Source organism: Balaenoptera borealis (assembly GCF_965194805.1).
Source record: "Balaenoptera borealis genome assembly, chromosome: 20".
Taxonomy (NCBI): domain Eukaryota; kingdom Metazoa; phylum Chordata; class Mammalia; order Artiodactyla; family Balaenopteridae; genus Balaenoptera; species Balaenoptera borealis.
Window position 1 is genome coordinate 12,581,786 of NC_138879.1, and position 23,383 is coordinate 12,605,168.

At 44.6% G+C, this 23,383-nt stretch overlaps 1 protein-coding gene across 11 annotated transcripts in view; it reads right to left on the reverse strand.

Moving 5' to 3' along the window:
- CCDC57 (coiled-coil domain containing 57) overlaps positions 1-23,383 on the reverse strand; it is a 113,925-nt gene that overhangs the window by 25,374 nt on the left and 65,168 nt on the right. For 8 of the 11 annotated variants that reach the window (XM_082374184.1, XM_082374185.1, XM_082374179.1 and 5 more), the window contains 3 exons: positions 13,405-13,505; positions 6,758-6,877; positions 6,111-6,327 (listed from right to left, as the gene is read on the reverse strand). In XM_082374184.1, coding sequence (XP_082230310.1) covers positions 6,111-6,327; positions 6,758-6,877; positions 13,405-13,505 — 438 coding nt within the window. Of the gene's footprint in view, positions 1-6,110; positions 6,328-6,757; positions 6,878-13,404; positions 13,506-23,383 lie in introns of those variants that run through there. The other 3 variants (XM_082374188.1, XM_082374186.1, XM_082374182.1) reach the window with 3 other exon arrangements.

The following is a 23,383-nucleotide window of genomic DNA, read 5'->3' on the forward strand; positions in this document are numbered from 1 at the left end:
TTTTCAGAGCAAGACATCTTGACTAAGCTGTCCACCCGTTCTTCTCCAGCCCCTTTAACTGGGAAGGCTGGATGACAAGTCCACCACTCCACTGAGACCAGCAGAAGGCCATAGTGACGCAGAGCGCTTTTCTGCCCTGACCTTCCCTGACCTCTTTGCAGCATTCCACCCAGTTGACCACTCCCTCCCTCTAAAAACTTTTCATTATAAAAGATACCCAAACTACATCAAGCACATATAACATACATGTATCGTTTAAAGAATTGTTAAAAAATAAAACAAAGAATAAAACAAAAACCTGTATACTCAGCTTGAGAAACAGCATCACTACGGCCTGTGTTTGTCAATAAAGTTTTACTGGTGCACAGCCACACTGATCACTTACACATTGTCTACGGCTGCTTTTGAGCTGCAGGCAGAGATGAGTAGTTGCAAGAGAGACCATTGGGCCACAAAGCCGAAAATACTCACTATTCGGCCCTTCACAGAAAAGTTTGCGGACGCCTACTCTGGAATTTTTTTTTAGTGAGGGACGGGTGGGGCACAGTTGCTCAGTTTTTATTGTCTGAAAAGTCTTTGTTTTGCCCTCTTTAGTGGGATTTTAGGGTGACAGCTGTTTTCCCTCAGTTCAGACAGATACTGTCTCCCTGTCTTGGGCTCCCGTTGCTGCTGGTGAGAAGTTGGCCATCTGTCAGGCCGCGCCTCTTCGAGGGTAACTTGTCTACTCCCTCTGACAGCTTTCAAAATAATCTCATTACCTCTGCTGCTCCTGGGCTTTGTTAGGACACATCCAGGTGTGAGTTTCTTTTTAATTACTTGGATTAGGATTCGCTAGGCTTCCTGGGGTTGAGAATTAGTATCTTGTCATAAAATTTCAGTCCTGTCTCTTCAAATGTGGCCCCTACCCATAATCTCTTTCCTGCTGAGGCTCTGACCAACACGGGTCAGACCTTCCTGCTCTATTCTCCAGGCTCCTGACCTGTTTTTCTTTCTTTCTTTTCTACTTCTTTTTAAAAAATCTGTGTGTGTCTGGGTAATTTATTCATATATAATGCCATTCCATGAATTCTGCAGTATACTGAGTTTTTAATTTCAGTAATTACAATTTTTCATTTCTTAAACCTCTATTTGGTTCTTTCTTAAGTCTGCTTGGTCTTTCTTTATATTTCCTTGTTTCTTCTTTTTCTTTTTTTTTAAATAAATAAATAAATTTATTTATTTATTTATTTTTAGCTGTGTTGGGTCTTCGATTCTGTGCGAGGGCTTTCTCTAGTTGCGGTGAGCGGGGGCCACTCTTCATTGCCGTGTGCGGGCCTCTCACTATCGCGGCCTCTCCTGTTGCAGAGCACAAGCTCCAGACACGCAGGCTCAGTAGTTGTGTCTCACGGGCCCAGTTGCTCCGCGGCATGTGGGATCGTCCCAGACCAGGGCTCAAACCCGTGTCCCCTGCATTGGCAGGCAGATTCTCAACCACTGCGCCACCAGGGAAGCCCTTCCTTGTTTCTTGAATGTATTTTCTTGCTGGTTTTTTACTTCTTTATGAAACACAGTTACTTATACCCTGATCTCCCAGGTCTATTTCTGCTGGCCTCATTCCTGGTGCCTTGCTCCTTGTGTGTGGGATCTTATTTTTCATGGGAATCTGATCTGTGCAAATTTGCTATGGCCTGGAACAAAGGTGATTTCCCCCTGAAGTGACCCGCACTTGCTGTTGCTAGTTCTTGGGGATGCCACCAGCTCAGAATCACTCGATATGAAAGTTCTCAGACACCCAGGGGTTTTAACTGGGGCTAAACCATGAGGGCTGACTCTTGGTGGCAAATTACAAGTACGTAACAATCCTCCCGCTGCCACGCAGTACCAGGCCACATCCTCAGTCCTCACAGCCCTGGCCCCTGCTGCCGGTGGGGTGTCTATCTGGTCCACTTGCACACGGAGGCTGTGGTCCTTTGGAGTTCCAGCTTTGAGGGGGAGGTGTTGTACCATCACACTCCTGCCCTGGGTGGGCCCTGGGTTTTGTCAGTGTCACCTGTTTTCCGAAGCCCAAGAGGCGATGACACCAGATTTCAAGCCCACCCAGGCTGACGAAGCTCTTGGTCAAAGGCAGCTTCAGGCTGCTCCTTCTCTCAGCCTTTGCTTGAGAATTCTTTACCTTCGAGCTGTTTATTGATGCCCCATAAGTGTGTTTTTACTTTTTATTCAGCAGTTTTAGCTGTTTTCAGTGAAAGTGTCGGTACCTAGCCTGCTACATTAAGAGAAATGTAAGCCTGGGGTTTTACACTCAACTGAAGTGTATTTAAATGTGAGACAAAAATAAAAATACTCTCTCACATATAGGCCTCAAAAAGTTTCCCATATAAAAATTCGCTTTTAAAATTATCTTGGAAGAAGAAAAATATATCTAAGAGGCTACTATGAGAGATTTGGAAAACAAATAGGATAAATTATAAAGGACTTAGTCAAATTTACTTTTGTCTAAAAGACAATCACCCCTTGCCCAACAGCTGACACTTTAATTGATACCAATGGAAAAATCAGAAGAATACAGAGATTGATAAGTTTAAGAAATGGATGGGTAAAATGAAAATAAGCAGGGTCTTAATAATTGAGGAAGAATAAAAATAGAGACTGTAACTTAAAAACAGGCAGAAGGCAATGGAAATGTGATCTACCCAATGAGACTGGAGGAAATAAAAACTTTTAAAAGCACCTAAGTACAAAATACAATATGCTGTTGGAGGACAGCACTGATATAGGAGCATGGTACTGGAAACATAGGAGACACTAAACAGAAACACAGGCTTTCAGACTCAGGGAAACGAAAAGCACGAGGGCGCTTTCTACAGGAGACGAGCAGGCGCCACCGGCAGAAGCAGGCACATCAGTAACTGTAGCTGGAGCAGAAATATACTCTCAGAAGAACTGACATCATGGTGATCTTATTCTCCAACCAAAATGTAAAAATATTAGAAATCACTAAAAGACAACTAAAAAAAGAAAAAAAAAATCTCATAACTCTGGAAACTTAAAAAAAAAAGCCATTTAAGTTAAAGAAAAAAAGTAACATGAGTTGAATCATGAACTAGCATAACGGAATGACAAAAGGAAAATCGTATGTCAAGGTTTGTGGGGCTAAAGCAAAGCAGAGCTGGAGGAAAGTGCATTTATCAGGAAATAAGGTGGACGTGTGGCCTGAAGAAGGCATCATCGAGTCAGCATTTCTCCCCTACTCTTCCTGTAAATCATCCCCAAAAAGAGAAAATTTTCAGGAAAACTAGAGATAAAATTCCAGATGGGATGAACGGTGGTTCTGCCGAAGGCGGTGGAAATGAGCAGGGGTGTGTGGAAGGACAGGCACGGTGGGAGGCCTCAGGAGGAGCCAGGAGGTGGGAGCAGAACCCCCTGGAGGCAGCGTGCCTGGGTGGGAGGGGAGAGAAGCTGGGCTTTGTGGAAACGGGCAGAGATAGGTCAAGGCCAGACTTAGTTAAAAACCACCAACAAAACTGCTAGACTGGACAATGGCCCTGGCCTCATTTCCCTTATAAGTTTCCTACAAATACCTGGTCAAGGAAAAATCACCTCTTTTAAAGACGAGGGGGAACAAAGGAACAAAAGTGCTACGAGAAAAAGGAAGGAAGGAAACCAGCAAAATGACAATGAACATTCAGCAAAAACTTCCGACAGAGCCGATGAAAAATACAAAAAAACGTTCCTGAATTTAAAATGTACTGAAGCAGTAGCCTCTCAGATTAATGAGCTCAAGCAGGAGGTGTGAGGAGAACACACCAGTCTGCATCTGAGGAGACTACTCGGAGGCCTCACAGGGGCGATGCTGCCGCCAGAGGGGACAGAATGCGCACCACTGGGAGGCTGCGGCTCCTTCCGGGGGCAGAGCCCAAGTTTAACAAATCCTGAGAAAAGCCACAACAGAGTTTTGGGGCTGGGCCTAAAGACTGTATGGGAAAAAAATAAATAAACAAATGAGAATTACCAGGAAAACTCTGAGAAAGAAGCATAATTGGAGATCCTAAGTCAGTAGACATTACAAGGGACCAGGAAGCAGTAACAATTCAAACAGCACCGCACGTGGACAGACCAAGACCAATAAACCAAGGCAGAGGTCCCCAACTCCCGGGCCGCTGACTGGTACCGATCTGCAGCCCGTTGGGAACCAGGCCGCACAGCAGGAGGTGAGCGGGGGGCGAGCCAGCAAAGCTTCATCTGCTGCTCCCCATCGCTCGCATTACCGCCTGAGCCATCTGCACCCCCGCGCACCCCGTCTGTGGAAAGGCTGGGGACTGCCGAACCAAGGGACAGAACAAGAGCTCCAGACCCAGACTCAAGTACACACAGAACATCTAACATGATAGTGAAAGCGGGATTTCAAACAAGAGGGGAAATGTGAGTTATTCAATAACGGGTATGGGGAGGGGACTTCCCTGGTGGTCCAGCGGTTGAGAATCCGTCACACGATGCAGGGGACGCTGGTTCCATCCCTGGTTGGGGAACTAAGATCCCACGTGTTGCGGGGCAACTAAGCCCAGGCGCTGCAACTACTGAGCCCATGTTTCTGGAGCCCGTGTGCCACAACTAGAAAGAAGCCCATGCACCTCAACAAAGAGCCCGTGCGCCCCAACGAAAGGTTCTGCATGTCGCAACTAAGACCTGACGCAGCCAATAAATAAATAAAATAAATATTAAAAAAAAAAAACTGGTGTGGGGACATTTGGATTGGCACCTGGGGTTAAAAAAAAGTTTGGTTCCGATTTCATAACCTACACAGTGATAAATTCCAAATGGATCCTGGATTTAAATATGAAAAAAGGAAACCATAACTGTATTAGAAGACATCATGGCAGAATAATCTTCAATCTCGGAGTGGAAAAAACCCAAGTATGGCACAAAACCCAGAAAGGATTAAAAACAAGGATATTAATTAAATTACATAAAAATAAAAAACACGTGCATGACAAAAACCACCATAGGCAAAGTCAAAAAACAAATGAAAAACTGTGGGAAAATATTTGCAATTCATATCTCAGAAAAGGTCTGATTTCCATTATATATAATAAGCTCATACAAATCAATAAGAAAAAGATTATAAACCCAATATACAAATGGGCAGAGAACTGAAGAAAAGGAAACGGAAATGACTCAAACATATGAAAAGATGCACAACCTCCTAACAGGAGAAATATGAATTAAAATGACACCTAACAGACTGGCAAAGATTATAGTTCGATGACACTGCTGGAGAGGGTCTGGGGAAAGACGCCCTCTCAGCCTTTGCTGGGTGGGTGTGAACTGGTACCATCTGATGGCGCCCAACTAACATCTTCCCAAACTGGACATGCACATACCTTTGTACAAAACAATACCCCCTCTGGGAATTTACATTTATGCTTTTATGCATGCACTACAGCATGTACAAGGTAATTCACTGTAATGTTATTTGTGACGGCAAAAGATTGGAAATAACCTAAAATGCCCATTGGCACATTGGGCACAGCAGGAGGCATTCATGCATTGAGGCTGAGAGCCGAGAATGAGGGCGCTTGCTGTGAGCTGATCCGGAAGGGGCTCCAAGTTCATTCCCCCAACCCCGGTCTTCAAACAGCCTCCCCTCCGCCCACCCTGCTTACTACATCTTGGTCTCACGCAGTTCCCCCAAAGGTGGCCCTTCAAATGAACTTTCCTGAGAACCTCACAGTGAGCGAGTTTCCCGGGGGCAGAGGACACGCTCTTCGTGGGCTGCCCTGGCCTTGTGAGGCTGAGCAGAACACAGAACACCCGCCTGCCCCAGTCACAGACTGACCACAGTGCCCCCACCCTTGTGGAGTGACGGTCCTCGTGACCTGTGGGCTCTACTCTGGGTAGACATGGTGACGTGGTCAGCTGGACGCGGGGCTGGGAGACACCCTCTGTCCCTGGGGGACGCTCAGGCACCAAATCAGAGGACAGGACTGCAGAATTTACAGATTCCGCAACCATAGCAGGAAGAACGCCGTGCTCACTCTGTGTGTCAGCCTGCGAGTGGCCACCACAGCTGCCCTCATGGCCAGCACCCAGACCGATGGGGCAACGGCCTTGGGATGTACGTCTTCACCTACCTGGAGGCGAGTCGTCCTGGGAGGCGAGGCCAGAAGGGCTGGATCCCAGGTCCAGTAACTTCCATGTGTCCTGGAGGGAACTGCTGGCAGGTGAAGAGGAACTTTGGGTGTGGTGGCCATTTTCCTCCTGGAATTCTTGAGCCAGGCATGGCTTTGGGGACTGGTTTTCTTTCTGAGGAGCTGATCTGCAAGTCACTGTGGAGATTCTGTGTTGCCTCTGTGAAAGACAGAAAAGAGAATTATCCTTGAAAGCCACCCTCTCTCCCTGCCCTCCTGGGGTGATAAGACAGTGGACGGAGCCCGAGGAGGGGCTCTGGACATTTAAACGTGAAACATGGGGAATTCCCTGGCGAACCAGTGGTTAGGACTCTGTGCTTTCACTGCCGAGGGCCCAGGTTCAATCGGGTTCAATCCCTGGTCGGGGAACTAAGATTCCACAAGCTGCGTGGTGCAGCCAAAAAAAAACCATGAAACACAATCCCGAGGGAGGCGAGGGAGGTGGGATTGGGGACCAGGGCCAATGCCCTGAGGTGAAGCCCTGTCACTCTGGGCAGCGGCCACCCTCTCTGACACCAAGCGCTCCGGTTCCAGGTGCTTCCTGGGCTGGGATGTGGCATGAAGACCCGGCCCTGGTGGATCCTGCGTACCAGCCCTGGCCCCGCTCTGCAGCCTGGCTCAGCATCCCTTCTGCAGACTGTCTGTGCCAAGCGGGCTTGGCTCTTTCCTGAGCGTTCGGAGAAACATTCTTTCTTGGCATTCTTAGAGTCCTGTCGTGGAAATTTAAATAAAAGAAATTCAGTGTTCGTGGGTCATTGATGGGGTACCTTACTGAGTTTTCCCTCAAGATTAGGGAGAAACGCTCTCCCCAGATTTCTGATATGAGGGACTTACTCGGCTCTGTGACAAGCCAAAGTGGGGAACCTGCTTGGGTTCACCGGCCAGGACGAATTTAACAGGCCTCATCATGGCAATCTGAGTACCTCCCTGCCCTCGAGGGCAACCAAGCACCTGAGAGTCACACAACCTTCCTGTGGTGCCCAGAGAGGGCACCCTGAGCCCCGCCAGGCACACGAGGGGCCCTGCAGCTCTTGTTTGTGACACATCTTCAGTGCACAACTGAGGCCACTCTGGCCCCCTGCAGCCTAAACACTCACATCTTCCCTCTGAGGGGAAGCCTGTGGAAAAGCAGTCAGGAGGGGGCACCGAGGAGAACCGAAGCCCTGGACTGTGCAGAGCCCTGCACAGAGGGCCACCTGCTGCTGCTGCTTCTCCGGCTCAAGTTTAATTAAGCTTTGAATTTTCAGCCAAGTAATGCACTCATACATTTTTGTTTTAACTTTCAGTGCCTGTGTGGCAGTGACAATGACCATCTTCTCATGTTTGTTGACTGACTCAATGAGTTTCTTCCTCAATGGCTTCTGATAGTATCCTTTGCTTATTTTTCTACTGGTTATCCGTCTTTTTCTTCTTGATCTATAGGCGTTCTTTTATGTATGTTCTTCCTGTTTCTTCCTATGTAGCACCATTTACTACTGGAAATAAAGAGGAACCAAAAAGGGGGCGCCATGGAGTCTTCTTTTCTTGAGTTTTCAGATGAGTTATTTCACTGGATATAATGAATACATGATAGTTTTGTAGTTTGAAAGTGATTGATAAAGTTTAATAAATTATTTAATATACTAGAAAGAAGTGGAGGTCTAGGTGACAATATATGTGTTTTACCACAACAGGTAACAGGCACATTTATTTGACGATTTGGGAGAGATTTCTTCTAATAACACACATTTAGAAGTTTAAGCAATTAATGCAGATGACTTGAAAGTTATTGGTCTTCCCTGGTGGCACGGTGGTTAAGAATCCGCCTGCCAATGCAAGGGACACGGGTTCGAGCTCTGGGCCGGGAAGATCCCACATGTCGCGGAGCAACTAAGCCCGTGGGCCACAACTACTGAGCCTGTGCTCTAGAGCCCACGAGCCACAACTACTGAAGCCCACGTGCCTAGAGCCCATGCTCCGCAACAAGAGAAGCCACCGCGATGAGCAGCCTGCGCACCACAATGAAGAGCAGCCCCCGCTCGCCACAACCAGAGAAAGCCCGTGTGAGGCAATGAAGACCCAGAGCAGCCAAAAACAAATAAATAAATAAATATATTTAAAAAAAAAAGGAAAGTTATGAGCAGCCCAGAGAGACAGCCCCTTCGATGCTTTAACACCACTTCCCACAAGCGGCGAAGCGGGAAGGACTCTAAGTTATCTGTGTGCGTGTGTGCACATGCACACATGTGAGAGGGGTCTGGAACAAAGCCTACTAGGTTCCAGCAGGCCCATGCATTTGAGGCCCAAGCCATGGCGCCTGGGGCTCAACTGATCCCTCATTTCTTCTTTCTGGGTTCTTTCCTTCTCCCCAGATACGTCCTCCACAGGCTCCTCTCAGGGGAGGGGTCTGTTGGTTGAAAGCACTGTGGTTCCTGGGCCCCTCGCAGGGTCAGCCCTTCTCGGTTTCTCAGGCCAGTGTCTCCTGGTCTGGCACACAGACCTCCACAGGCCTCTTTCTCCCCAAGGTCCATTCCTGGCTGACCTCGTGCTGTCCTGTGGCTCAGACTCCTGCCCTTTGCTGAAGACTCCCATCCGGCTTCTCCCTCAAACTCCACATTTAGATGTGCAAGCTCAGACCGGATGTCGGCATGGCAATGGGGAACAGGCATCTAAAATCTAAGCCCGTCCATCGAGTCTCCACGCCCATCCAGCTGCCCAGGCCTCAAACCCTTTAGGGAATCCTGGCTCCCAATGTCTCCAGATCTGATGCTTTTCCTCAGTGCCCTCTCAACCCCCCGCCCATCCTGATCCAGTCCCCACCCAGCCTCACTCCTCCTCACCAGCCCCTGCTCCCACCCTCACCCACCTGTGCCTCTCACCCAGGATGGAGCTTGTCACTAAGAGCGAACTTAGAACTCGTGTCACCTCATGGCATAACAGACCGTCCATCTCTTACCTGACTCTCTATTAACTTACTTTAAATAAACTGAAAAGACAAACTACACACTGGGAGACTATATTTGCAAATCATCCAACAGATAAGGATTAGTATACAGACTTTATAAAACTCCCATATCCTTTAAAGAAACTGAACATTAGTAATTTAAAACAACACACAGACACACATGCACAGCTATAAGGCACATGTGATACATTTCATCAAATAACCAAACTGGCAGAAGTTTCCAGTTGTATTGAAACTCTTGTGAAGAACAGAAAAGTAAGAATGTTCCCCAAGGCAGAAACACAGGCTAAACCCCAGCCAAGACCAGCGTGCACACCTACTCAGAGTGTGACTTGGCGGGAGGACAGTCAACGTCCAACCAGCCAGGAATGGGGTCTCCACACGTGGTTGTCAGGGTAGAGTCAGAAGCAGCACTAGACAGAATTCAACACCTACTCTGAGTAAAACTCAGGAAAGTAGGAGGAGAAAGAACTCCTCTAGGAGTTCCCTGGTGGTCTAGTGGTTAGGATTCGGTGCTTTCACTGCCTGTGGCCTGGGTTCAATACCTGGTCAGGGAACTGAGATCCCATGAGCCACGCAGTGTGGCCAAACAAACAAACTTACCTAAACTGATGAAGAGTCTGTATTAGGTCAAATTATATGAAATTGCTGGTATCTGACCACTATTGACCTATAAAATGGCAATTTTGTATGGTTCAACATAATACTAAAGCCTACAGCAAACATACTACCTGAAGATAAAAAATGGGAAACGCATTCTCTCTAAACCAGGACGAATGTGTGGGTGCCAGCCACTCAGTTTTCCTCCATGCTGTGTGGGGTCCTGCCCAGGACAGTGGGGTGAGAAAAGATGAATGGTGTGAGGCCAGAAAAGGAAGCAGTCCAGTCCTTACCCCAGATGCTACGTCCATCAACACACAAAAGCAAAGAGAAATACTGACACACGTGTTGGCATCAATCAGTTCAGAAGTGTTAATAGATACAAAATCATTTTACAAAAGTCAACTCTGTTCGAAATGACCAGCAACAGTAGGAGAGTGTAAGTTTAAAGGGATGTTGAAGAGAAACAGACTGGTACAGCTATTAGACAGACTACTATTCATCAATAAAAAGATGAGCTCTCAAGCCACGAAGAGACATGGAGGAACCTTAAGTGCAGGACGCCCATCTGAGAAGGCTACTTGTTGTTTGATTCCAACTCTGTGACATCCTGGAAAAGGCAAAACCATGAACACAGGAACAAGATCAGTGGTTGCCAGGGGTTGAGGGTGATGAATAGTGGAGCACAGAGGAGTTTTAGGGCCGTGAAAGTGCTCTGCGTGATGCTATAATGATGAGCACGTGCCATTATACACTAGTCCAAACCCGTAGAAAGTATGCCCAGAGTGGCCCCTGATGTAAACTGTGGACTGTGGTGATGATGTGTCAGGGAAGGCTCATTGATTCTAACAAATTAACCACTTTGTTGGGGGTTGCTGATGACACGGGAGGCTGTGCACGTGTGGGGGCAGGAGGTACACGGGAACTCTCTATACTTTCTGCTTAGTTTTGCTGTGAATCTGAAACTGCTCTGAAAAATGAAGCCTATTTATTAAAAAAATTTTGATAGCAACAGAAACAGATGACTATATTTTGTTGACCTCTGAAATACCTATATGTGACACACTGTAAAGGATCTTTGTGCATTGTCTGAAGGTATAGGCCAGTATAACAACTTGACAGTGTCATTCAACAATATCTAAGGAAGATAAAATGTACACAGCCTAGAACACAGCAATTCTGATCCTAGGTCCATGCCCGAGAAACTTCTGCACATGAGGACATCTGTAACAATGTTCACACCAAAGAAATGGTAACTGACCCTAAATGCCCATCAATAGAAGAATGGATAAGTAAATGTTTGTGTATTCACAAAATAGAAAGAAAATACACCAACTTGTGTCTAGACCTGGGGTTGGCAAAGCACAACTTGTAGACCAAATCCTGCCCACCACATTTTTTGGTACAGCCTATGAGCTAAAAATAGTTTTTACATTTTTAAATAGTTGAAAAAAATCAAAAAAGAAGAAAAATATTTCATGACATGAAAATTATGAAATTAAAGTTACAAGGTTCATAAACTTTTACTGGAGCACATCCATGCCCACCTGTTTACATATCTACTGTGCTGGCATTCAGGACAAATGCAGAGTTGAGAAGTTGCAACAGAGACTCTGGCCCTTACAGGCCGGAATATTCACTATTTGGTCCTTTACAGAAAAGGTTTGCCAATTCCTGAACTAGAGCTACATGTACCAACATATATACAGTTGACCCTTGAACAACACGTGTTTGAACGGGGTGGGTCCCCTTATATGCAGAGTTTTTTCAATAAATATGCAGTACAGGACTACATGATCCATAGTTGGTTGAATCCACGGATGCAGAACCACGGATACAGAGGGACGACTGTAAAGTTAAACGTGGATTTTCGACCACTGGTGGGGGGTCCGTGCCCCTAACCCCCACGATGTTCAAGGGTCAACTGTGTACATCAGAAACACAGTGTTGAATGAGAGCATGTGTACAGAACGATGTACACACAGCTGGCTGTGATTTACACAGATTCTTCAAATATCTGCTGAGAGAGAGAAACACCAGACTCGGGAAAGTCAGAAAGGACCATGGATATTGGGGGCAGAACACTCAAAGGGGTTTTAACTTACAACATTTTGCTTATTAAGTTGGATGGTGTACACACAGGTTTCATTATATTAGTCTTTTTATCTTAGAAGTCTAAAAATACTTAAAATAAAAATAAATACATAAATAACAATATCCACCCAACAGAGAATAAATGGGAAAGAACAACCAAGAAAATTTTGTAAAGGAACAGAAACAAGGGCAAGCTGTTATATGTATTTGTAACTTACTAAAATATTACGAAGCTATGGTATTCAGAGCAGGACAGCACCCGCTCAGGGGCAGACAATTCACTGGAACTGTACAGAAAGTAAATGCAGAACCCGAACCTAACAATGCTGCAGCATCAGGCCCATCGCCTACAAAGCAAGGGCCTAACTTCTCAAAAATGCCAATGTTGTGAAAGACAAAGAAGGGCTGAGAAGTCGTCCAGGCTGAAGGAGACATGTGCACATACACGTGTGGGCTGGATGCCACACAGGTCCTGGACGGCCTGCTTGGTGGAGGAGGATGGCTGAAAAGAGGTGACTGGCAAAATCTGAACACAGAATATGTATTAAATTCTAGGACTGCATTAATGTTATGTTTCCTGATTTTGATAATTTATATTTTACTGCAGCTATATGTCAGGAAGTGTCCTTGTATTCTGACATACAGGGGCTTGATGTCTGCAACTTAGATAGATTTACTTATTTCTCTAAAATGTGGAGGAAGCAGAGGGAGGGAAGAGAAAGAATGATAAAGCAAATGTAGCAAAAAGTTAACAATTGGTTAATCTAAGTGAAGGGTATACATGCTATTCTTGCAACTTTGTGTAAATTTGAAGTTATTTCAAAATAAAAAATTAAACACAAACATAAGCAAGAGTATAGATTTTTAGTACATGATAAAAATGTCAATTCAAAATCAGTGAGAAAAAGGAGGATAATTACTTACAGGGTACTACGACAATTAGTAAAATAGAACAACTAGAGAAACAGATGAATATTTACCTAAACTCAAAATACAGAAAAAACCTCTAAGTCAGAAAACAGTGAAATAAACCTTTAAAGTAGACTGACAGGGTTCATTAGATGAAAAAAAAGTTATCTGTGGAGTTTTTAAAAAAAGAAAAATTAAAAGGCAAATGGCAAGTTTGAGAAACATGTGTAACAGAGAAGGAGCAATTTCCTTAACACATAAAGAACCCCTACAAACTAACAAGAAAAATACAAACACAAAAGTAGAAAAATTAGCTAAAAACATGCATAAATAACCCACAAAAGAAGAAATATAAATGGCTGATAAATAGATTAAAAATTTTAACATTGCTCGGAATATAAGACATTTTTAAAAGACGCATTTTTTAAACTATTATGTTGGTAAAGATTTAGAAAATAATACCTAGGTAGGTAAAGCTATATAATAAAACATATATAGATTATATTTTGTAATTTTGAAAAATAGCAGGAAACACACTGATATGTTACTGGTAACTATGTTGAAATGCTAAAAGTTGGAAACTTTTAAAATTGTGTTTACTGTATTTTGAAGTTTCTGTTATGAAATGAAGTATTTAAGCAATCAGTAAAAAGTTATTAAAAATAAGTTTCTTACGTAAAGGAGTGTTACCTGAGTTGTGAGACGGGGTTGCAATGGTCCCAAGCGTGCATCAGGTGCCTCACCTGAGCCCTGGGCCTCAGGGGTAGGAAGGGGGTGATGAGGTGGCTTCCCTATAAATGAGATGAGGGAAATGGTTTGTCCTCTGTGTGCACATCACTTGGGTTTCTCTCGTGCTGAATACAAATACTCAAGAAGAACAGTATGTACCTCTTCAAAACCAAAGTCACTTCTCTTTCAAGAGAACTTGGGGGGTGGACACCTGTGACTTGTACAACACACACCAGCATTTCAGTGACTCCAGAACACACAGAAGCCTTCCACAGCGGCACATACCCCTTATGCAGCTTCTCAAAGTGGCAGTCACGAGCCATCCATTAAGAGACCCAAAGACATACCCTCTCCGCAGCAGAGAAAAATAAGAAGCAAAAGTTTAAGTATATACACTTGAGGATTATTCTTGTAATCAATGCTTCAGCAGTCTTCTTTGAAAATAGGCATAAACATCTTAGATTAACTTTATCTAAAACTTTTTTTTGCGGGGTGGGGGGAACTAGCTTTGTTTTGCATGACACAGAAACAACCAACTGTAACTTCTCAGTTGCACTGTTCTTGCTATGAACTCTCATCAGATCTTTCACTTTTGAAAATTATTAGTAAGTTAACCATGGCCATGTTAAGTCTTTGTCATCTCCGTGGACAAAAAAAGTGTTGTCTGCCATTTCAATAAACAAAGAATGTTGCCTGCCACCAAGCTATCAGCCACTGAAGCCACCCCAACTGTGCACCCTGAGGGGATTTGGGATGGAGAAAAACTGGATACTGTCCCTACACAGTTAAGATGCATATCAAAGGAATGATTTCAGTGGGCCCAAGGTCTTGCATCTTCCCATACGTAGAAAGGCACTAACATCCTCGAGATGTCTGCTTTTTGTGATTAGCAGTGATCTTTTGATGTCTGGCTACATATATATTGTTTCAGCAAAAACTCCTACATATTCTGTCTCCTCCCTGACCTCTTTGGAACAGTCTCTCAGCGCCATCTGACAGGCTACCTTCCCGGACTACAGTCCTCAGTAATGTTCTTGAATAAAACATAATTCTCAACTTTTAGGTTGTGCATTTTTTCTTCAGCGAACATCTACAAAGAGTTTGTTTACTTTAATGGAATAAAAAATAAAAGAAAGAAAGAGAAGAAAAAGGAGAGAAAGTTTTACAGTCAGGTCAGCACAATGGGAAAAGACTGTGCTACAGGCAATTGCTTAGACCACCGTGAGGCCATCCCAGTGGACTGACTCAGGATTTCCAGAACTCTAGTCAAGAAGCAGATGGACCGTTGAGACCTCGGAACCAAGACTGAGAGGAACAAGGATTAACCACCTAGGATTGAAGGAACCAATGAGGGACGATGCAGCTGTTGTTGGGAACACTATAGATGTGATTTTTAATGCTCTCCTTTCTAGATATGCAAGGTTTTTCCCCTTAAGCTGTCTGTAGTCCATACACATTTAGTGGTCTCTGGTTTTGTAAACTGAAATGAAACATTTCTAAGTGGTATCTTGTTCTCCCTGCCTGAGTCCTCCAGAACTCAGAAACTCCTGTTGAGTATTCTTACTTGCCTGGCAATATCATAATTTGCATAGGTTCAAAGAGAATCTGTCCTTGTTTTTACCAGGTTTTGACTGGAAATGTGGATTATGCAGCCAAGGCCCTGCGTGGGTGGCCAGAGTTGAGAATGATACTCATTTAATCATCAGGACCCATTGCCTGTAAGGATCTGTGGTTGACTTCATGAAGCAATGCTCACAAAGCCCTCCCGGGAAAACTGCCAGGTGCAAGGCTCACAGAGGGTTAAGGAAGGTCATCTCCTGGCAGGTCCAGGAACCTCATAATATTTTGGAAACCTCAAGAAAAAAGGAATTTTCTCAAAATCACCAAGCAGGTGAAACATGGTGAGTTCTTGGCTTCCTGGACTCAGGACAACAAACAAGAAGCTTTCAAAAGTCCAATCTGAAATCGTGATGGAAAGTTCCAGCAAAGCAAACTCAAGAAGGCTAACACTGTGAATTAACACTCTTGCTGCGCCTATGGAAACGATCAGGCCAAATGAGACCAGCCTTGTTTTGTGATCAAGAATAGTCTTTGAGATTATTTTTCTCTTTTCCTTTTTTCTTTTGGCCACACTGTGTGACTTGTGGGATCTTAGTTCCCCGACCAGGAATTGAACCCAAGCCCTCAGCAGTGAAAGTGCAGAGTCCTAACTATTGGACCGCCAGGGAATTCCCCGAGATTATTTTTTTATCAAAAGCTGAGAAACTGTAGGGAGGGACTTCTCTGGTGGCACGTGGTTAAGAATCCGCCTGCCAAAACAGGGGACACGGGTTCGAGCCCTGGGCCGGGAAGATCTCACATGCCGCGGAGCAACTATGCCTGAGCGCCACAACTCCTGAGCCTGCGCTCCAGAGCCCACAAGCCACAACTACTGAGCCTGCATGCCACAACTACTGAAGCCTGTGCACCTAGAGCCCGTGCTCTGTATCAAGAGAAGCCACCGCAGTGAGAAGCCTGTGCACTGCAACGAAGAGTAGCCCCCGCTCACTGCAACTAGAGAAAGCCCATGCGCAGCAATGAAGACCCAATGCAGCCAAAAATAAATAAATAAGTTAAACAAAAAGAAACTGTAGGGAAAAAACTGTGTTTCAGTGGAAACTGCATTGCCTACTGTACATCCTGAGGAGCTATCAGGTTCTTGCCTCTCATTGTGCCTGAACTACTTTACAACTCTGGAAGTTGACAGACACGCAAACTACACCTTGTCCCTTGGAGTTTTCATGGGCTCCCCCTCTCCCCTTTAGAGAAACCAGTTCTGCCTCCATTTGCAATTCAATTCCTTTACTCCATATAAATTTGTGTTCTTTTGATTTTTCCTTGGAATTGCTTATAACATGTGACTGGTTTCCTCACTGTTTAATAAATAGAAGAAAATTCTAAACACGGGATCATATTCATATCTGTTTGAGAACCATATTTTACTCCTTTCTGAAAATTACTTTTTAAAACCTGGTTAAAGAAATATTATTAAATGTTATTAAACATCAGAAAGGACACTGAATAATATGAACCATGATAAGCTATTAACTGTCATGAACACTTCTGCTCTAAGTAACACGGCATGAAAATTGATACAACACAATGGTGAGGAGGAGAAGTGGACAGAAATACAAGAGCAGTGCAAGATTTTAACACAAAGATCATGGTTCTTGGCATTTCAAGTTGATGAGTATAAAGAAGTTTAGATAGAATGTTAATAATTATATTTAAGCTGAGGCGTCCCAGCACTGGAGCCTACAGGCTGTTGGGTGGGGCTGGGTCTTGGTGCCAGGGTGGTGGCCTCCAGGAGAGCTCACGCCAGTGGGTGTTCCCTGGTGTCTCCGCCACCAGTGTCCTTGTCCCCACAGTGAGCTGCAGCTACCTCCCACCTCCTCGGAGACCCCCCAAGACCAGCAGGATAGTCTTTGGTATTTTGCTCATTTGTTCATCCATGTGAACATAAAATCCAGTTTGTCCAGCTCCTTGAAAAAAATATGCTGGAATTTTGATCAGTTTGAGAATTGACGTCCTCAAAAAAGTAAACTCTCTGTATTAGTGGACATACTATATCTCTGTTTATCTAGGTCTTCTTTAGCATCTTTAATAAAACTGTAATTTTTTTCCAATAAGAAAAAAATATATTTAACAAGGCTGCCTAATAGAACAGAATCAAAAGTAGACTTCAACTCATGCTTAAAAATAACTGAAGGAATTCTTTTTAAAATAAATTTATTTATTTATTTTTGGCTGAGTTGGGTCTTCGTTGCTGCACGCGGGCTTTCTCTAGTTGCGGCGAGTGGGGGCTACTCTTCATTGCGGTGCGCGGGCTTCTCATTGTGGTGGCTTCTCTTGTTGCGGAGCACGGGCTCTAGGCGCACAGGCTTCAGTAGTTGTGGCTTGCGGGCTTAGTTGCTCTGCGGCATGTGGGATCTTCCTGGACCAGGGCTTGAACCCACGTCCCCTGCATTGGCAGGTGGATTCTTATAACCACTGCGCCACCAGGGAAGCCCACTAAAGGAATTTTGAAACTCTCTCTTGTGAAAATTAACCAAGGGAATCTCACTAAGATGGAGTGGGAGACCAGAAGGGGAGCCCTTATGCATGTCCCACTCACATCAACACAGATCCTAACAGAAGAGACTACCTTGCATCTCCAGACGGAAGTGACACTGCTTTACTGCTGCCTGTGGGAGGAAGATATTCTCCTTGCCTGGCAGCAGCCCAACCAATGAGAGATCATTACAGCTCAGCCAATGAAAAACCACTACACTTTGAACCCCCAGTTTCCTCCAATGGACTGTTTATAACAGCTCCTCACAATGTCCCCTTCTCCTCTATAAAAGAGTTTCCTCTCTTTTGCTTTACCCGACTTGCACGTGGTTCACCATAGTTGTATGCTCTGAACTGCAATTCTTTGCTGCTCCTTAATAAACTCGTTTTGCTGGTAAAAATAACTGTTTTAGGTTAACATTACATGGAGGTCCCACCGAGATCCAGAGCAGACCCCTGACAACCCCAAGGCTGGTGAGCAAACAGGTGTGGTACCAACAGAGCCCACTGAACTCACTGTTTTTCTAGTCACCCCTGGAGTTTGAGGGTAAGTTTTTCTCCTGGATCTGAGCTCCACTCTTTTTGCATTTGGAAGCTCTCTAGGCTTTATCTGGGATCTGTTCAAAGGCTTCATCCTTTTTTGTTAAGGCCTTCTTTTGTCTGTGAGTACTCATTTGGCACTTCAGCCTGACTTGAAATCAGGCTGTCCCTACTGGAACTGTGCTGGCATTTGGTCCAATTCCTTTTGGAACTGGGCTGTTCCTATTTGGAACTGTGCCATTCAGCCTCTGGCCTGATTCCGCTGGGATCAGGCTGTCCCTACTGGAACTGTGCTGCTATTTGGCCTGCAGGCTGTTTAAGAATTACCGCTTTGCTTTAGAGAAAAAAACAAAAAAACCTCTCGAAAATGGGATCCCAATTATCTAAATGTCTTGAGGGCACCCCACATTCAAGGACCCTGTCTGATTCTATGTTTAAAAACCACAGCCCCTCCTCCTGCACATTTCTAAGGGGAAATTTCAGGCTCCCCAAACTTACCTTTCTTAAAACTATATTAGCCATAGCTCTGAAATCATCAAAATTAAACTGGGTGCCTCTTTTGGTTGCTATTTTGAGGCTTCCAAACATTATCAAGAATTTAAAATTGCTTCCCTGCAAATACAATAATCGCATTAACTGAGGCAAACAAACAAAGAAAGACAAAATGGCTCTGAAGTCTCATGCTCAACTCTCCAACTTCTCTGTCCCTGGTGTCATCTTGTTCATCCTTCCACCCCTGCTTCTTTGTCTCAGGCTCTGCCACCCTCTGAACCTATCAGAACCTGCCCTTTAAAGTGAAATATTCTGAGGGTTCAAAGAGACCCCAGATTACTTATGTTCCCTTGAGGAAGGGTGAATTGCCAGACGCAGTTAAAGACTTTCCTAAAGTAACTGAGGGCCCCCATAGGTTTGCTGGAGAATTTAGCATAGTTATTCAAACCTACCAGTCTGGTTTCTCAGATTTATATCAGTTAGTTTACATGCTTTTTGAGGGGCAAGCCAAACACTGGATGAAATTAGCCCGACGGAAACACCCTGGAGGGGATTTAGAAAAACAAACCCCTAGCTTCTGGCAAGAGGTCAGAACGCGCTGAAAACCTCCACCAGCAATTACAGTCGTCTTTCCTAAGCCTGTTGATGGGAACAAAATTCAGGTTTTCACACAAAAATCTGATGAACCTGTTCATGACTATTATAATTGACTTCACATTGTTTTTAAAGAAAATTCTGGTCTTCCTTCAGATGTTGAAACCACTCAGATACCCCTTATCTCCATACTTATGAATGGGCTGAACCAGGATCTTTCTCTTTTTCTCTTTTAAAAGGACAAGGGTGGAATGGGAAATTATGTCCACTCTAGATTTAGTTAACTTGGCAAATTAGCTCACTCGAATCCTAGATGAGTCACCTAAAAGAAAGACCACTAAATTCTTAATCTTCAACTCCCGAAAATGAAGGCCCCTTAACGAAACCCAAAACCTTCTAGTTTCTGCTATTACTGTAAAGAGCCAGGACACTGGAAAGACTGTTACAAGTTTAAGCATTTCGGGCATCTTCAGCGCTCTAACCAGCCTCTCCAATATCCTCTTAACTCCCAATGAGGGGCTCCAAGGAATGACAGAGGCTCTCCCAATCCTCTCCTTGAATCAGCTTGGAGAAACCACTCTCCAGATTGGGAACGAATCTCTCTCTTTCCTTACAGACACCAGACCACACTCTCAGCGCTCAGCCTCACTGCTAGAAAGGAGCCCCTGCCTCAAAATACTAAAATGGTCCAAATAGTGGGGGATCTCTAATGAACCTCAACAGGGTCCTGTTCTGAACCTATTCCCTTTTGCTTAGACCCTTTAAGAGATACACACCCTCTTCTCCTTAGCTCCTCCGTCCTTATTCATTTAATAGGCTGAGACTTCTTGGAAAAGTATCATGCCCGAACTTCTTTCTCCCGAAAGGGAGAAATAGTTCTAAAATTTGACAGCTGCCATCAAAATAGCCAACCAGGTGAATTAAATGACCCTTTGACATCTTTTATTTGCTCTGTCTCCAACGGTTCTGGAATTGATTCTGGAAACACTGATCATTTGTCCCTATTGAATCAGCTACCACCCTCCTTATGGGCAAACTCTCCAATTGGTATTGGCAAAATCCACAGTGTACCTCCCATCAAGATTCAAATAGATCCCTCAAAACCTCTCCCCAAGTAAAAAAGCCCTTCAAGGTATAAAGTCCATAATAGAAGACTTTGAGGCTCATGGCCTCATTATCCCCTACAGTAGTTCCTGTGGTACTCCTATTTCACCTGTGAGAAAACCCAAGTTTCCTCTCTTGTTTTACTGGACTTACATGTGGTTCACCATAGCTGCATGTCCTAAATGGCAATTCTTTGCTGTTCCCAAATAAACCCATTTTGCTGGAAAAATAACTGGCCATTTTTTTGTTTTAGGTGAACACTCCTAATCTAACTTGAGTGAAATAGAAAACCTGAGCCCATAGGGGCATAACATCTGGCAACTAATCACCCTGATAATATTATCCCTCAAAATCCGTGGGACATGGCCAAAGTGATACTCAGATGGGAAGCTCGCACCTTAAAAAATGCAATTACTGGTCTCCCCTGATGGCACAGTAGTTAAGAATCCGCCTGCCAATGCAGGGGACACAGGTTCAAGCCCTGGTCCGAGAAGATCCCACATGCCGCAGAGCAACTAAGCCCGTGAGCCACAACTACTGAGCCTGCGCTCTAGAGCCCACGAGCCACAACTACTGAGCCCGTGTGCCACAACTACTGAAGCCTGTGCGCCTAGAGCCTGTGCTCCTCAACAAGAGAAGCCACCTCAATGAGAAGCCCGCACACCACAACGAAGAGTAGCCCCCGCTCGTTGCAACTAGAGAAAGACCGCACACAGCAATGAAGACCCAATGCAGCTAAAAATAAATAAACAAATAAATAAATTTATATATATAAAAAAATGCAATTACTAAACAAGAAAGAATGAAATAAATGTTTAAGAAATTAGGGAAAGAACAATAAAATAAACTCAAGGAAAGGAATGAATAAAGATGAAATGGAAACTTCTGGTAAAGACACAGGAATCTACCCATTGGCTCCAAGCAGTCACCTTTGAGGAAACCCCCTGGAAGATAGCAGAGAAATTTTAAAACACACACACACACACACACACATGCACGTAAATAAACACATCTAACATGCTCCAGAAGAGATTAAAAAGAAATAGGAAGAAGTGGTATTTAAAGAAACAATGGGTGAATGGATAAAGAAGATGTGGCACATATATACAGTGGAATATTACTCAGCCATAAAAAGAAACAAAATTGAGTTATCTGTAGTGAGGTGGATGGACCTAGAGACTGTCATACAGAGTGAAGTAAATCAGAAAGAGAAAAAAAAATACCATATGCTAACACATATATATGGAATCTAAAAAAAAAAAATGGTTCTGAAGAACCTAGGGGCAGGACAAGAATAAAGATGCAGACGTAGAGAATGGACTTGAGGACATGGGGAGGGGGAAGGGTAAGCTGGGACGAAGTGAGAGAGTGGCACTAACATATATACACTACCAAATGTAAAATAGATAGCTAGTGGGAAGCAGCCGCATAGCACAGGGAGATCAACTCAGTGCTTTGTGACCACCTAGAGGGGTGGGATAGGGAGGGTGGGAGGGAGACACAAGAGGGAGGAGATATGGGGATGTATGTAAATGTATAGCTGATTCACTTTGTTATACAGCAGAAACTAACACACGATAGTAAAGCAATTATACTCCAATAAAGATGTTAAAAAAAAAAAAAAAAAAAAGAAACAATGGGGACTTCCCTGGTGGTGCAGTGGTTAAGAATCCACCTGCCAATGCAGGGGACACAGGTTCGAGCCCTGGTCTGGGAAGATGCCACATGCCGCGGAGCAACTAAGCCCGTGTGCCACAACTACTGAGCCTGCGCTCTAGAGCCCACCAGCCACAACTACTGAGACCCCGTGCCACAACTACTGAAGCCCGTGTGCCTAGAGCCCGTGCTCTGCAACAATGAGAAGCCACTGCAATGAGAAGCCCACGCACTGCAACGAAGAGTAGCCCCCACTCGCCACAACTAGAGAAAGCCCACATGCAGCAACGAAGACCCAACACAGCCAAAAATAAATAAATAAATTTATTTTAAAAAAAAGAAACAATGGCTGAGAATTTTAAAGAATGGAAAAAAAAAACCCAAACCCAACCAACCACAAGTCTTAAGATTTAAAAAACATCCTGGTTCCAGAGCAGGTAAAATTAAAGCAAAGCAACTCTCATGTAGACACAGGATGGTAAAACAGGAGCACAAATGGATTAGAGGAAAAAAATCTGAGAGCAGCCAGAGAGGAAAGGGAGGCCACCCACAAGGAAGGGGCTTGTACTAATGCTGGCTTCTCAGAAGATAGCAGGGTATTGTCTTTTTTTTTTTTTTTAATTTATTTATTTTTGGCTACGTTGGGTCTTCGTTGCTGTGCGCGGGCTTTCTCTAGTTGTGGCAAGCGGGTCTACTCTTGGTTGCAGTGCGCGGGCTTCTTACTGCAGTGTCTTCTCTTGTTGTGGGGCACAGGCTCTAGGCGCGCGGGCTCAGTAGTTGTGGTGCACGGGCTTAGTTGCTCCGCGGCATGTGGGATCTTCCCGGCCCAGGGCTCGAACCCGTGTCCCCTGCATTGGCAGGTGGATTCTTTTTTCTTATTTATTTATTTATTTATTTTATTTATTAATTTTTGGCTGCGTTAGGTCTTCGTTGCTACGTGCAGGCTTTCTCTAGTTGCAGCGAGTGGGGCTACTCTTCGTTGTGTTGCGCAGGCTTCTCATTGCGGTGGCTTCTCTTGTTGCCGAGCAAAGGCTCTAGGCACGCAGGCTTCAGTAGTTGTGGCTTGCAGGCTCTAGAGCGCAGGCTCAGTAGTTGTGGTGCACGGGCTTAGTTGCTCCGCGGCACGTGGGATCTTCCCGGCCCAGGGCTCAAACCCATGTCCCCTGCATTGGCAGGTGGATTCTTAACCACTGTGCCACCAGGGAAGTTGCTATTGTCTTTAAAAAAGTTGTAAGAAAATGCTAATCAGAGGTCTCTTTCCAGCTACGCCATCGCTCTAGAAAGTGGTCAAAATAAAATCATTTTATGAAGACAAAGAGTTTATTGCCCACAGGCTCTTCTTGAAGGAAAGACTAGATCCCTGAACGTCAGTTCCTTTCCCCCACAGGCCCTCAGAAGAGATGCGTGAAATCATGCACTACCCAGGGCTCCCGAGGGTCCTAGAGAAGCAGAGTGTGGCAGGTTG